We start from the raw sequence: 15,094 nt of genomic DNA, 5'->3' as shown, positions 1-15,094 counted from the left end.
GAAATGTAGGAGGAGAGATGTGGTTCGGTACTTGTCATCAATCTGCTGTAACAACCACATAGAAAATCCTCTGTGATTAGTGACAAAATGAATGAAACTGTTGAGTGAGTGCACAGATAGTACAATATGTATTGAGTGGGCAAATGTTAAGTGAAAGGAAAAAACGCAAAACGTCATACCGTCTGTACAAGGATTTTCCTGTAGCAGTTGCATTGCAGTAAAATTGCTTGGATGAAGATGCATTCCACTGAGAGGTAGGAAAATATTTTTATGTGAATAAAACAAGATCTTGCTTAAAAGTAAACTTGGAGGCACTCCCGTTTTTGCTTTTTGCAGTGTTATTTGATGTGGTAAGACGCAAGCCTCTGTTAGTGTAAGGGAGAAGCTAGGAAAAAATGTCTTTGAGCTGTGAGATGCTTGTGTATTTTGAAAATATGATTATATGCATGTGTTTGTATTTTATGACTTGGATAATCTGAAAATCAATTTGCTTTGTCAATGCTTCCTGGATTAGAATTCCACTATTTGGTCCCTATCCTAGGTAAGACATTGTTTGCAAATTGTGCTACTTGTGAGATGTTGCAGTGGTTGCTAAGGCATTTAAGGTACTGATGAAAGTAAAGTGGTTGTCATGGTGACTGATAAAAATAAATGTTGAAAATGCCCCGGGTTATTTCTTTTCCAGTCTACTAAAGAAAATTGAGCGGGAAACATGGCGGGAAAGTGGCGTTTCGTTAATTGCTACTGTAACTCGTCTGATGGAGAGGTTGTTAGATTACAGGTAAGCCGAGTCGCATGTTTTTCTGAACTCCAGTTCATGCTGAACTCCAGTTAGAAAATCAAATAGAATACAATCAACGTTCCACTCTTGTGAATCACTCAATTGATTATCAGACCATGGAACCTGGTATACTAAGATAATGAACTTCCAACCAGCTGGTTCAGAGCTGTTAATTTGAGCTTTTGTTTCTTTTTTGTTGCTTTGTTTTGTTTTTTGATAGTTCTTTCAAAGTCTTGGTGAATTGAGAGGATTCTCAGAGTCCCTGAGAGTTCTCAAAAAAAAAAAAAAAATCTTTATTTTGGTATTTAGACTTAGCCCCTAGAAGCAGTAGAACCAATCCATTTTAGAGTGAAAACAATGTAACGGAGAATTGTACAATCATGCTATTCTCTTAAATAGTCTCTTAAAAGGGGGACGTGGGTGAGATGAAACTCACACTGTCACCTTCCATAGACCTATGTTTTTTATTTTTACATTATCTAAACTGTTAAAGTTGTTCATCCCACTTAAATACGTCGTAGTTTGATTTTATTTTAGAAATGAAACCCTCATTCTCATTGTTAATGGCCAGGCTTACCAGCCACTTCTCACCCCACTGTAGGAAGTGTACAATAACACACTTTCACTCCTCTAACTTCCTGAGCCCATGTCCATTGAGAGGGAGCATAATCTTGACATGGCAATGAAATTCTTAACAGAAACTGATGCTCAGAAGTCTCTGACTCCCCAGATTCCCCAGAGATTAGATTATCAGTCCTTGGAGCATGTATCTAAACAAACGAACGCTTGCAATGCAAATTGCCTCTGGTCCCTAAAAGTGGCTTCTTCTTTTTTTTTTTTTCCTTCCTTCCTTTCTTTTCTTCCCCCAAAAAGAACAAACTGTGTTTGCCCCTAGGAAGGAAGTTCTGAGTTCTGACTATTGCTTTTTGTTTTAGGGACTGCATGAAAATGGGAGAAGTAGATGGCAAAAAGATTGGCTGCACAGTTAGCCTTCTGGTTAGTAAACTATTCCCCTTTTTCTACTTTTATCCTAATACTTGTATTTTTTTCTCAGAAATACTATGTTTTGTTGGTGTTTAATCTGCAATGTGATGTTTCTTAGAAGAGTTATTTTTAAATTTACAAGTGTTTTTAAGAGAAGCATAGTGAGCTGCAGGTGAAATTAAAGTCCAGGAAATCCTCAGTCCCAGACATTACAAGGTGCATCCCTGCCTTAATAGGAGACCCCACAGCCTTAATAGGAGACCCCTGTGGGATCCCAGAGTGATGCCACTGGGTTCCCCGGTTGCACTACTTCACCCTCCTAGAGTCTTATTGCTGTCCTAGGAAAAAGCACTGTGTCCCCTGTTAGAGGTCTTTCTACTTTTGTGTAGCAATTTCTTTCTGTTCTTCTTTTCCTTTCTCACAGAGTGACATGCAGGCCACATTTTAATAAATATTAGTGATCTCTTCTTTTGTGAACAAATGACAGTTTTCTATTTAACACCCTAATTTTTGCTCTAGCTTTTTTGTAAATTGAATTCATAATAGCACTTTTGTTAAGGTTTGCTTTATAACTAGGATGACCAAGCAGGACATTTTTGAGAGTAAAATTAAACATTCTATAAGGATAACAGGCTAATGCAAAGCTGTCCTGGGCAAGCCAACATTTATATAAAATGTCACATAACTAACTATTAAATAGAATGGTATTCTTACCACAGAGCAAAGGAGTGGCCCTACATTTAGACATTTATTTGTCATATTTTAACGTAAGTCAAATTAATGTTTTTGATAAGTTCCTTTAATCAGATCTGAAGTACAGGAAAATATAAAATACAAGAAAAGTCTAGTTCTATATTTGTGAATCTCATGGTTTCTTTTTCTTATATTTTGTAGAATAAATGAATCCTCGTGATCTATTATATTCTAAGTTCTTGAACAGTCATTCTTATCCTTACGCTGATCATTTGAGTTCCTCACATGCCATATCGTTCTCTATTTGCTTGCACCTTGAAATTCTTTTGCCCCTACTTTGATTTTGTCTTTTCATCAGTTTCTGTCTTTTTGTTTTGTTTTGTATTACTTTGTCTACTCCTGTCACAGTCCATCTTCAAAGCTCAGGGCTTCTGCTTTCTTGTGACTGTCTTTTCATCTATTTTCCTCATTTCTTGCTGCACTGCTCCTCATCTCTGAGTCTATGATGGTATCCATCTTTATCACACCCACTGCCTCCTCCACATTTTTAATCTAATTGTTACATCTCCACCTCCAATATCAGTCTCTAAAAATAGTGAAACCTAAGCATCCTCTGTCAGGCCACATCTTGTTCACTTTCTTCCATAATGTTTTCATTAGACCCAACAGTAACCTGCAGGCCATCAGCCCAGGCTCACTGGGTCAGACCATTGACCTCTGCTCTCAGTACTCATTTCTAACTTGAACATAGTCATTCCCTCTCTTAAATCTCCTAGTTGATTCTCCAGTTTCTTACCTGCTTTTGCCAGCCTCTCATCACAGTGAAGACCTTCAGTCTGGGTTTCTCCCACGTCCCTGCTTGTATGTCAGTGTTGGGAGAAAAGCTAAGTGCTTGATAAGCTTTAGGTCTTCTCCATCTTCTTAACTCTGGTTCTACCTCAACTCCAGGCACAAAGTCTCATAAATAACCTCAAAGCCTTTACCTTTCCCCAAAGTAATCCTCTCCATTCTTCCTTCTTCTTTCACAAGTACCTTCCATTTGGAGATGAGCAAATAAATATAGACCTTATGTTCACTTCCACAATCGGTATAAAAGAAGAGATCACTTCCTGGGATGAAAGAATTAATACTCTGCCCCTAATGTATTTACTCTAGTCTCCCAGTAGGAATACACCTGAGATTTAATATAGTATAATCAGTGGCCCCATTACTAACCACTCGAGACACCATCCTGATAACTTTGCACTGACCAAGAATAGTCCTAGAAAATTTTAACACTTTGAAAGCTCTACTTATTTCAAACTAGCACAAGAATACTTATTAAAGAAGCAAATATATCACTTTGAAGCTAATCTTTTTAGCCTCTACTCCACATGGAAAGTTCTTTATTTTTTTCTAGTAGCAATGTGGTTCTCTTCAGTTACTCACTTCCTCTTAGAGACTTCTCTTAACTCTTTGGAAAAGTCAATTCCTGATTGTCTTCAGGAGAGCTGTGACATCCCTTACAAGATTGGGGTTAAATTGGTTTTAAAAAAGTAATATTTGACGTGACTAATACTAGGAAATGTAATTATTGTTTTGTTCTTTGTGTCACACACTTTGTCAGACATTTGGAAGATTATCATCTGCTGACTGGAGATATTTTTTTAAGAGAACTCTTTATTTAGAGTGATTGCTTGTTTTGTTCTCAAAGCTGCTTCTTACCAGAAAGCTATTAGAGCAAATCATCCTTTAATAATATAAAAACCTGCTGTGGAGTTGTTAGACTTGTGTTTATGGTACAACAATTCTTGCTAATTAAAATGATTTTGGTTATAATAAGAGAGACGTGAGTAGCATTATTTACTGAGCTTTTTAAAGAATGCCAAGATATACAGGAGACAAGAATAAAACAGAGAGGATAATGGTATCAATTGAAAAAGAAATTTATGATGCATTTGACTTAATATCAGTGTCTCAAAGTTAGAAGAGTCCTCAGATTGAAGAATGGACACCTGTTAGGTAATGGGCAGAAAGTACATTTGATAGCAGATCCTCAGGCTTCAAGCCCAAGTACCATTTCAACAGCCACATTTGCTAGATTGGTCCATTATTACCAAAGCCCTGTCTATCTAATCAGCTTTAAGAAGTTTTTAGAATTCCTGGCCTTTCCTCCTTAGAAAAGCCTATCACTCCTTCAAGTCAACAGATTTATTCCCTCATCACTGATTTCCCCTTCTTCCACACACCAATTAGCATCAATAAAAACAGTAACAATAAGTAGTTATAGTAGTTCAAGTGTCTCCAGCAGAGATTTCGTAATGCACAATGATTTGTTCACTAAACATGTCTTGTTTGGAGATTCACAACATTATGCTTTTACTAGAATCCAACTTCATTTATATTCACTTTTATGTTGACTAAGTTCAGTGAGGACTCATGTGCTTTATAATGTGGTGAAGAAGTAGCTTTGGATGCTTATCAGTATGCCTTTAAAATGCCAGCCTGGGCCAGGATCAGTGGCTCATGCCTGTAATCTCAGCACTTTGGGAGGCCGAGGCAGGTGAATCACTTGAGGTCAGGAGTTTGAGACTAGCCTGGGCATCATGGCAAAACCCCATCTCTACTAAAAATTCTTAGCTGGGTGTGGTGATGCACACCTGTAATCCTAGCTACTCAGGAGGCTGAGGCAGGAGAATCACTTGAACTCGGGAGGCGGAGGTTGCAGTGAGGTGACATTGCACCACTGCACTCCAGCCTGGGTGACAGAGTGAGACTCTGTCTAAAAATAAAATAGCCAACATAATGTGTCCAGGTAAGTAAAAGTTGAGTTTTTGTTAAAAACATTTTAGAGATGTTTCCTAAGATCTAAATACTTCTTAGGAAACAAAATATTTTCAATAAGCATGTTTCTGTAATAATAATTTGAAATAAAATCTCTTATTTGTCCCTTTACGTTTTGGACATAAACTGGAAACATTTGAAGTCCAACGTATAGGAAATGCAGAATAACATCTTAAAAATAAAGAGCCTTTTTATTTACCCTCTTTCCCATTCTTTTACATTGCTTTTACTCATCCTTACCTGTATGTCTTAGAGATTTTTGCTTTTATTTATTTATTTATTTTTTAAGACGGAGTCTTTCTCTGTCACCAGGCTGCAGTGCAGTGGATGATCTTGGCTCACTGTGCAGCCTCCGCCTCCTGGGTTCAAGTGATTCCCCTGCCTCAGCCTCCCAAGTAGCTGGGATTACAGGTGTGTGCCACCACACCCAGCTAATTTTTGTATTTTTAGTAGAGATGGGGTTTCACCATGTTGGCCAGGATGGTCTCAATCTCTTGACCTTGTGATCTGTCCACCTCGGCCTCCCAAAGTGCTGGGATTACAGGCATGAGCCACCGTGCCCAGCTGAGACTTTTTTCTTTAGAGCAAAACACCTTTGAAATTTAAAATGAAAGAAACTATCCTTTGACTATCAATCAGCAAAGTTAAAAAATGGATTAATCTGTTACATATTTTTAATATTTTTTAGTTGAACAGGCTGATTGTTCATTGACATTTAAACTAACAAAAAATCATAAAAAGTAAAGAAATATGAATCAGGGATAAAAACCCAAGGTACCAACTTATCCAGTAATTGCTAGGAAATGACTGGTACTGGCACTGAGCCACCTTACTTCATTTTTAGAGATATTTACATGGAAAAATGCATCTGTTCTCTTGGCTCCAGACATGGAACTTTAGCAGAGTAAAAGGCAAATAATTGTGGGCCAGACTGTTGAGGAACTATCCATACCTGTACTCTTTTTTTACAGAACTTCTATAAGACTGAACTGAACAAGGAGGAGATGTATATACGCTACATTCACAAACTCTATGATCTGCATCTCAAAGCACAGAACTTTACAGGTAATTCTGTCTTTTGGCTCAGACTGGGGAGGGGGCTGGTGTATTAAGCATGATCATTCCTCCGCTTTTTATAATCAGAGTGGAAAGACTCAAGCATTTCTACTTTAAAATTAAAATTTATTTTTAATTGGATGTATATTTCTGCAGATTCTTTATATATCATATACATGATACATACATGTAGGTTGTTTGACTATTTCTCTTTGCATACTTTTTCAGAGGTTGCTCTGGGGATTACAAAATACATACATAACTTCTTACAGTCTGCTTATAGTTAGGATTTTACCACTTCACGTTTGTATTAGTCTGTTTTCACACTGCTGATAAAGACATACCTGAGACTGGGTAATTTATAAAGAAAAAGAGGTTTAATGGACTTACAGTTTCACGTGGCCGGGGAGGCCTCACAATCATGGTGGAAGGCAAAAGGCACATCTTACATGGCAGCAGACAAGAAAGAGTTTGTGCAGGGAAACTCTCCCTTATAAAACCATCAGATCTCTTGACACTTATTCACTATTATGAAAGCAACATGGGAAAGACCCTCCCCCATGATTCAATTACCTCCCACCTGGTCCCTCCCATGACACATGGGAGCTGTGAGAGCTACAATTGAAGATGAGATTTGGGTGGGGACACAGCCAAACCATATCAAAGTTAAATGTGGGAATTTTACAACTATATAGGTCTCATTATCCTCCCCACTGTATGTTGTAGTTGTCACATGTATTACATCTACATACATTGAAAGTCCCATCAGATGGTGTCATAATTTTTGCCTTTCAATAGTCATACCTATTTTAATGAATTTAAGAGGTTAAAAATACTTTATTTACTCAGATGTTTACCATTTATATTATTCTTTCTTCATTCATGAAGTTCCCAGGTTCCTTCTGTTATAATATTTTTGTTGAGCCTGAAGATCTTGTTTTAGTATTTCTTTTAAAGCAGATCCAGTGGCAATCTTCTTAGTTTTCCTTCATCTAAGAATGTCTTTATTTCACCTTCATCCTTGAAGGATATGTTTGCTGCATACAGTATTGTAGGTGAACAGTTCTTTTGTTTCAGTACTTTAAAAATATAATTCCACTGTGTTCTGACCTTCATGGTGTCTAACAAGAAATATGCAGTCATTTAAATTACTCACCTACAAGGCCAGATGTGGTGGCTCATGCCTGTAATCCCAGCACTTAGGGAGGCCAAGGCAGGGGGATTGCTTGAGCCCAGAAGTTACAGACCAGCCTGGAAAATGTGGTGAAACCCCCGTCTCCACCAAAAATACAAAACATTAGCCAGGCATGGTGGCACATGTCTGTAGTCCCAGCTACTCGGGAGGCTGAGGTGGATCACTTGAGCCTGGGAGGCAAAGGCTGCAGTGAGCCAAAATCGCACCACTGCACTCCATCCTGGATGACAGAGCCCGACCCTGTTTCAAAACATAATAAAAAGAAATTACTCACCTACATGAACTTTGTAACTTTTTTCTGGTTGTCTTCAGGACTTTATCTTTGGTTTTCAGTGGTTTGATTATTATATGTATGGGCACAGTTTTCCTGTTTAGTTTAACTTTTTTGGGTTTGCTGAGTTTCTTGGATCTGTACATTTATTTCCTTTACCAAATTCAGGAAGTTTCCAAGCATTATTTCCTTAAATATATTTCTCTAGCAGTTCTTCTCCTCATTTTGAGGACTGTAATGGCATGAATGTTGGGCCTTTTGTTGTTGTACCATAGGTTCCTGGAACTCTTTTCATTTTTGTTCAACTTCTCTTCCTTTTTTTTCAAATCACTAATGTCTATTGATGTAAGTCCACCGATTTTCTTCTGTTGCTTCATTCAGCTATTGAGCCTTTCCAGTGAGATGTTTATTTTTGTTATTGTATTATTCAGTTCTAAAATTTCCATGTAGTTATTTTCTTTTTACAGCTTCAATTTCTTTGCAAAGAATGTCTATCTTTTTATTTATTCAAAAATGTTCACCTTTACTTCATGGAGCATGGTTATAATAACTGCTTCATAGTCTTTGTCTATAATTCTAACATCTGCATCAAATTGGGGTTGGCATCTTTTCATTGCTTTTGCCCTTTGAGAGTTGTTTCGTTTTTTAAAAGTCAGATAATTTTGGATTATATTCTAGACCTTTTGAATATTATGTTATAGGACTCTGGAGTCTGTTAAAATCTTTAGGAATACATTAATTTTTTGAATTTTAACAGACGGAAGTCCTTGTTATATTGATCCATTGGTTTGTTCTACACTTGTGCACCTTGGAGATGAGTCTGACTTCATATGCAGAATTTAGTATCCCTTTCTTGAGCTCCCTCTCCTGTGTGATCCTCCCCATTCTTCCTGTCTCCCAAGAACTTCCTTTCCTAGTACTCTGGCTATATAGCCAAGGCTTGATCCTCTCTCTTCATGCCATGATGCACTCCCTGCAATTGGTCTCTCTGTGGGCAAAGCAGTGAAATAAAGGAGCTGATAGAAGGCACTACTGCCACTGCCACTGCCACTGCCCCCACTGCCACCCCTACAGTGTGCAGCTTTGTTTCTGAGACTCAGAGTGAGGCCAGAAATGTCTACAGCGCTTCACCCCACAGGGGATCTTCTACCCAGTACTCTGACTAAAGGAACTTTTCTTGGAGTTTTTTCTGTCTGTTCCCATTTGCAGTTCCAGGAAACAGGGAAGTCTAAGCCAGGAGATGTGGAAGGCAAAAAATAAAAACAGAATTAACTGTGGTATGGTCATTCTTTGAGTATTAGTTTTTTTCCTCAATCCATCTGCTCTTACTTTTCAGAGTCCTCCAATAGTTGTGTTGTATAGTCTCTCCAGGCTGTTTAGTTGTAATCAGTGGGAGAGATAGGGTGGAATGCATGTACTCCATCTTAAGCAGAACCCTTTAATTAGATTTGGGAACCTCAAATCTTGGTCTTCTGCCACATTGTTCTTCCAAGGAACTCCTGAATCATGGCTCCTCCCCCAGCTTTAAAAGAGTAAGGGAATCCTTTATGAAATGGTACTTCTGTTCCCAGAATTTACTCATTCCTCTAGCTGAGGTTCCACTGTCTCCATTAGTAACATCACTGTTTACTCAGTCAAAAGACCCTGATGTATCTTTGACTTTTGTAGCCTCCCTCAAATAATCATTCATGAAGTTCTATTAATTGTTTCCTAGAAATCTCTCAAAACCATTTCCTTTTCACTGTTCCCACCTTTACTGCCTCAGTTAGACCTTCATCATTTCTCACCTGTCTGCCTCTGAACTATCACCAGAATTATTCTTTGGAACAGGAGTCAACAAACTACAACCTACAGGCTAGCTACCTTACTTTGTAAGAGAAGTTTTATAACAGCTCACCCATGCCCACTTATTTGTGTATTGTGTATTTCTGCTTTTGCGCCACAGTGGCAGAACTGAGTAGTGGAGACAAAGACCACAGCCTAAATTATTTATGGTCTGGCCCTTTAAGAAAAAGGTTGCCAACTCCTTCCCTAGGTATCACTCTGTTGTCAGTGTATGTGTTCTACAAAATAAACTTCAAATTCTTTATTCAAGTTCTGTTGTAATTGAACCAACGCTTGTCTGTTCAGCCTCATCTTACCACTTGTACCACATACCCTCCTTTCATCCTTCAGGATCAGCTCCTTCACCCTCTTTTCCATGCAGCCATCCCCCTCCTGAAGTTCTTTTTCTTCTCTTTCTCTCACCATCTCCATGCCCCACAATCCTTCTCCCGTAGGCTAAGTTATTTTCCCATCTCTTTTTTCCCATTGCTTTTTTTCCAGATTTTTTTGTTTTGTTTTGCTTTTGAGACAGAGTCTCACTCTGTCGCCCAGGCTGGAGTGCAGTGGTGCAATCTCAGCCCACTGCAACTTCACCTCCCAGGTTCAAGCTATTCTCCTGCCTCAGACTCCTGAGCAGCTGAGATTACAGGTGCCTGCCACCATGCTCAGCTAAAGTTTTTTGTATTTTTAGTAGAGACGGGGTTTCACCACGTTGGCCAGGCTGATCTCGAACTTCTGGCCTCAGGTGATCCACCTGCCTCAGCCTCAGCCTCTGAAAGTGCTGGGATTATAGATGTGAGCTACCACGCCTGGCCCCAGATTTCTATTAAAGTACCTATCAAACTGTTTTTTATTAATAATTGCATATTATATGGTTATGTATTATATATTGTGTATGTACATGCATGCATGTATATATGGATAATCTTCAGTTAAAGAGTCCCTTGAGGACAGTAATATTTTCTTTTCTTTTCTTTTTTTTTGAGACAAGGTTTGACTCTGTCACCCAGGCTGGAATGTAGTGGCACGATCTGGGCTCACTGCAGCCTCTGCCTCCCAAGCCCAAGCGATCCTCCCACCTCAGCCTCCCAATTAGTTGGGACCACAGGCACATGCCACCACAGCCAGCTAATTTTTTTTCTTTTTCTGTTTTTTTTTTTTTTTTTTTTTTTTTTTTTGGTAGGGACAGGGTTTTGCCATATTGCCCAGGCTAGTCTCGAACTCCTGAACTCAGAAGATCCACCTGCTTTGGCCTTCCAAAGTGCTGGGATTACAAGTGTGAGCTACTGCGCCTGGCCCACAGTGATGTTTTTCTTATCTTTACTCTTCTCAGTTCTTAGAATAGTGCCTAGCAGTGTGAGATTTAAATAAATGTATGACGAATTAACGTACTCTTTAATTAAATATTGACACCTGATAAGCAGATTTTCTTTATGAATATTGGTAATTCTTGATTCAAAAAGAAAAAAAAACAGTAAACTTTAAAAAAATTTTTTTTTCTGTTTTTTTATTATTATTATACTTCAAGTTTTAGGGTACATGTGCACAATGTGCAGGTTAGCTACATATGTATACATGTGCCATGCTGGTGTGCTGCATCCATTAAATCGTCATTTAGCATTAGGTATATCTCCTAATGCTATCCCTCCCCTCTCCCCCCACCCCACAACAGTCCCCAGAGTGTGATGTTCCCCTTCCTGTGTCCATGTGTTCTCATTGTTCAATTCCCATCTATGAGCGAGAACATGCGGTGTTTGGTTTTTTGTCCTTGCAATAGTTTACTGAGAATGATGATTTCCAATTTCATCCATGTCCCTACAAAGGACATGAACTCATCATTTTTTTTGGCTGCATAGTATTCCATGGTGTATATGTGCCACATTTTCTTAATCCAGTCTATCGCTGTTGGACATTTGGGTTGGTTCCAAGTCTTTGCTATTGTGAATAGTGCCGCAATAAACATACGTGTGCATGTGTCTTTATAGCAGCATGATTTATAGTCCTTTGGGTATATACCCAGTAATGGGATGGCTGGGTCAAATGGTATTTCTAGTTCTAGATCCCTGAGGAATGGCCACACTGACTTCCACAAGGGTTGAACTAGTTTACAGTCCCACCAACAGTGTAGAAGTGTTCCTATTTCTCCACATCCTCTCCAGCACCTGTTGTTTCCTGACTTTTTAATGATTGCCATTCTAGCTGGTGTGAGATGGTATCTCATTGTGGTTTTGATTTGCATTTCTCTAATGGCCAGTGATGGTGAGCATTTTTTCATGTGTCTTTTGGCTGCATAAATGTCTTCTTTTGAAAAGTGTCTGTTCATCTCCTTTGCCCACTTTTTGATGGGGTTGTTTGTTTTTTTCTTGTAAATTTGTTTGAGTTCATTGTAGATTCTGGATATTAGCCCTTTGTCAGATGAGTAGGTTGCGAAAATTTTCTCCCATTTTATAGATTGCCTGTTCACTCTCATGGTAGTTTCTTTTGCTGTGCAGAAGCTCTTTAGTTTAATTAGATCCCATTTGTCAATTTTGGCTTTTGTTGCCATTGCTTTTAGTGTTTTAGACATGAAGTCCTTGCCCATGCCTATGTCCTGAATGGTAATGCCTAGGCTTTCTTCTAGGGTTTTTATGGTTTTAGGTCTAACGTTTAAGTCTTTAATCCATCTTGAATTAATTTTTGTATAAGGTGTAAGGAAGGGATCCAGTTTCAGCTTTCTCCATATGGCTAGCCAGTTTTCCCAGCACCATTTATTAAATAGGGAATCCTTTCCCCGTTGCTTGTTTTTCTCAGGTTTGTCAAAGATCAGATAGTTGTAGATATGCGACGTTATTTCTGAGGGCTCTGTTCTGTTCCATTGATCTGTATCTCTGTTTTGGTACCAGTACCATGCTGTTTTGGTTACTGTAGCCTTGTAGTGTAGTTTGAAGTCAGGTAGCATGATGCCTCCAGCTTTGTTCTTTTGGCTTAGGATTGACTTGGCGATGCGGGCTCTTTTTTGGTTCCATATGAACTTTAAAGTAGTTTTTTCCAATTCTGTGAAGAAAGTCATTGGTAGCTTGATGAGGGTGGCATTGAATCTATAAATTACCTTGGGCAGTATGGCCATTTTCACGACATTGATTCTTCCTACCCATGAGCATGGAATGTTCTTCCATTTGTTTGTATCCTCTTTTATTTCCTTGAGCAGTGGTTTGTAGTTCTCCTTGAAGAGGTCCTTCACATCCCTTGTAAGTTGGATTCCTAGGTATTTCATTCTGTTTGTAGCAATTGTGAATGGGAGTTCACTCATGATTTGGTCTCTGTTTGTCTATTATTGGTGTGTAAGAATGCTTGTGATTTTTTCACATGGATTTTGTATCCTGAGACTTTGCTGAAGTTGCTTATCAGCTTAAGGAGATTTTGGGCTGAAACGATGGGGTTTTCTAGATATAGAATCATGTCATCTGCAAACAGGGACAACTTGACTTCCTCTTTTCCTAATTGAATACCCTTTATTTCCTTCTCCTGCCTGATTGCCCTGGCCAGAACTTCCAACACTATGTTGAATAGGAGTGGTGAGAGAGGGCATCCCTGTCTTGTGCCAGTTTTCAAAGGGAATGCTTCCAGTTTTTGCCCATTCAGTATGATATTGGCTGTGGGTTTGTCATAGATAGCTCTTATTATTTTGAGATACGTCCCATCAATACCTAATTTATTGAGAGTTTTTAGCATGAAGGGTTGTTGAATTTTGTCAAAGCCCTTTTCTGCATCTATTGAGATAATCGTGTGGTTTTTGTCTTTGGTTCTGTTTATATGCTGGATTACATTTATTGATTTGCGTATATTGAACCAGCCTTGCATCCCAGGGTTAAAGCACACTTGATCATAGTGGATAAGCTTTTTGATGTGCTGCTGGATTTGGTTTGCCAGTATCTTATTGAGGATTTTTGCATCAATGTTCATCAAGGATATTGGTCTAAAATTCTCTTTTTTGGTTGTGTCTCTGCCCGGCTTTGGTATCAGGATGATGCTGGCCTCATAAAATGAGTTAGGGAGGATTCCCTCTTTTTCTTTTGATTGGAATAGTTTCAGAAGGAATGGTACCAATTCCTCCTTGTACCTCTGGTAGAATTTGGCTGTGAATCCATCTGGTCCTGCACTCTTTTTGGTTGGTAAGCTATTGATTATTGCCACAATTTCAGCTCCTGTTATTGGTCTATTCAGAGATTCAACTTCTTCCTGGTTTAGTCTTGGGAGAGTGTATGTGTCGAGGAATTTATCCATTTCTTCTAGATTTTCTAGTTTATTTGAGTAGAGGTGTTTGTAGTATTCTCTGATGGTAGTTTGTATTTCTGTGGGATCGGTGGTGATAACCCCTTTATCATTTTTTATTGCGTCTATTTGATTCTTCTCTCTTTTTTTTTTTTATTAGTCTTGCTAGTGGTCTATCAATTTTGTTGATCTTTTCAAAAAACCTGGATTTCAAAAAGCTCCTGGATTCATTAATTTTTTGAAAGGTTTTTTTTTGTCTCTATTTCCTTTAGTTCTGCTCTGATTTTAGTTATTTCTTGCCTTCTGCTAGCTTTTGAATGTGTTTGCTCTTGCTTTTCTAGTTCTTTTAATTGTGATGTTAGGGTGTCAATTTTGGATCTTTCCTGCTTTCTCTTGTGGGCACTTAGTGCTATAAATTTCCCTCTACACACTGCTTTGAATGTGTCCCAGAGATTCTGGTATGTTGTGTCTTTGTTCTTGTTGGTTTCAAAGAACATCTTTATTTCTGCCTTCATTTCGTTATGTACCCAGTAGTCATTCAGGAGCAGGTTGTTCAGTTTCCATGTAGTTGAGTGGTTTTCAGTGAGTTTCTTAATCCTGAGTTCTAGTTTGATTGCACTGTGGTCTGAGAGACAGTTTGTTATAATTTCTGTTCTTTTACATTTGCTGAGGAGAGCTTTACTTCCAACTATGTGGTCAATTTTGGAACAGGTGTGGTGTGGTGCTGAAAAAAATGTATATTCTGTTGATTTGGGGTGGAGAGTTCTGTAGATGTCTATTAGGTCCGCTTGGTGCAGAGCTGAGTTCAATTCCTGGGTATCCTTGTTAACATTCTGTCTCGTTGATCTGTCTGATGTTGACAGTGGGGTGTTAAAGTCTCCCATTATTATTGTGTGGGAGTCTAAGTCTCTTTGTAGGTCACTCAGGACTTGCTTTATGAATCTGGGTGCTCCTGTATTGGGTGCATATATATTTAGGATAGTTAGCTCTTCTTGTTGAATTGATCCCTTTACCATTATGTAATGGCCTTCTTTGTCTCTTTTCATCTTTGTTGGTTTAAAGTCTGTTTTATCAGAGACTAGGATTGCAACCCCTGCCTTTTTTTGTTTTTCATTTGCTTGGTAGATCTTCCTCCATCCTTTTATTTTGAGTCTATGTGTGTCTCTGCACGTGAGATGGGTTTCCTGAATACAGCACACTGATGGGTCTTGACTCT

At 38.6% G+C, this 15,094-nt stretch overlaps 1 protein-coding gene across 5 annotated transcripts in view; it reads left to right on the top strand.

Moving 5' to 3' along the window:
* Positions 1–15,094, top strand: part of DOCK4 (dedicator of cytokinesis 4) — a 485,830-nt gene that overhangs the window by 422,383 nt on the left and 48,353 nt on the right. For all 5 annotated transcript variants that reach the window (XM_054494462.2, XM_063667735.1, XM_063667733.1 and 2 more), the window contains exons 33-35: positions 686–781; positions 1,717–1,777; positions 6,253–6,346. In XM_054494462.2, coding sequence (XP_054350437.1) covers positions 686–781; positions 1,717–1,777; positions 6,253–6,346 — 251 coding nt within the window. The remainder of the gene's footprint in view (positions 1–685; positions 782–1,716; positions 1,778–6,252; positions 6,347–15,094) is intronic.

This window comes from Pongo pygmaeus, chromosome 6 (genome assembly GCF_028885625.2).
Source record: "Pongo pygmaeus isolate AG05252 chromosome 6, NHGRI_mPonPyg2-v2.0_pri, whole genome shotgun sequence".
NCBI lineage: Eukaryota > Metazoa > Chordata > Mammalia > Primates > Hominidae > Pongo > Pongo pygmaeus.
This window is presented reverse-complemented; position numbering and strand designations above follow the sequence as displayed.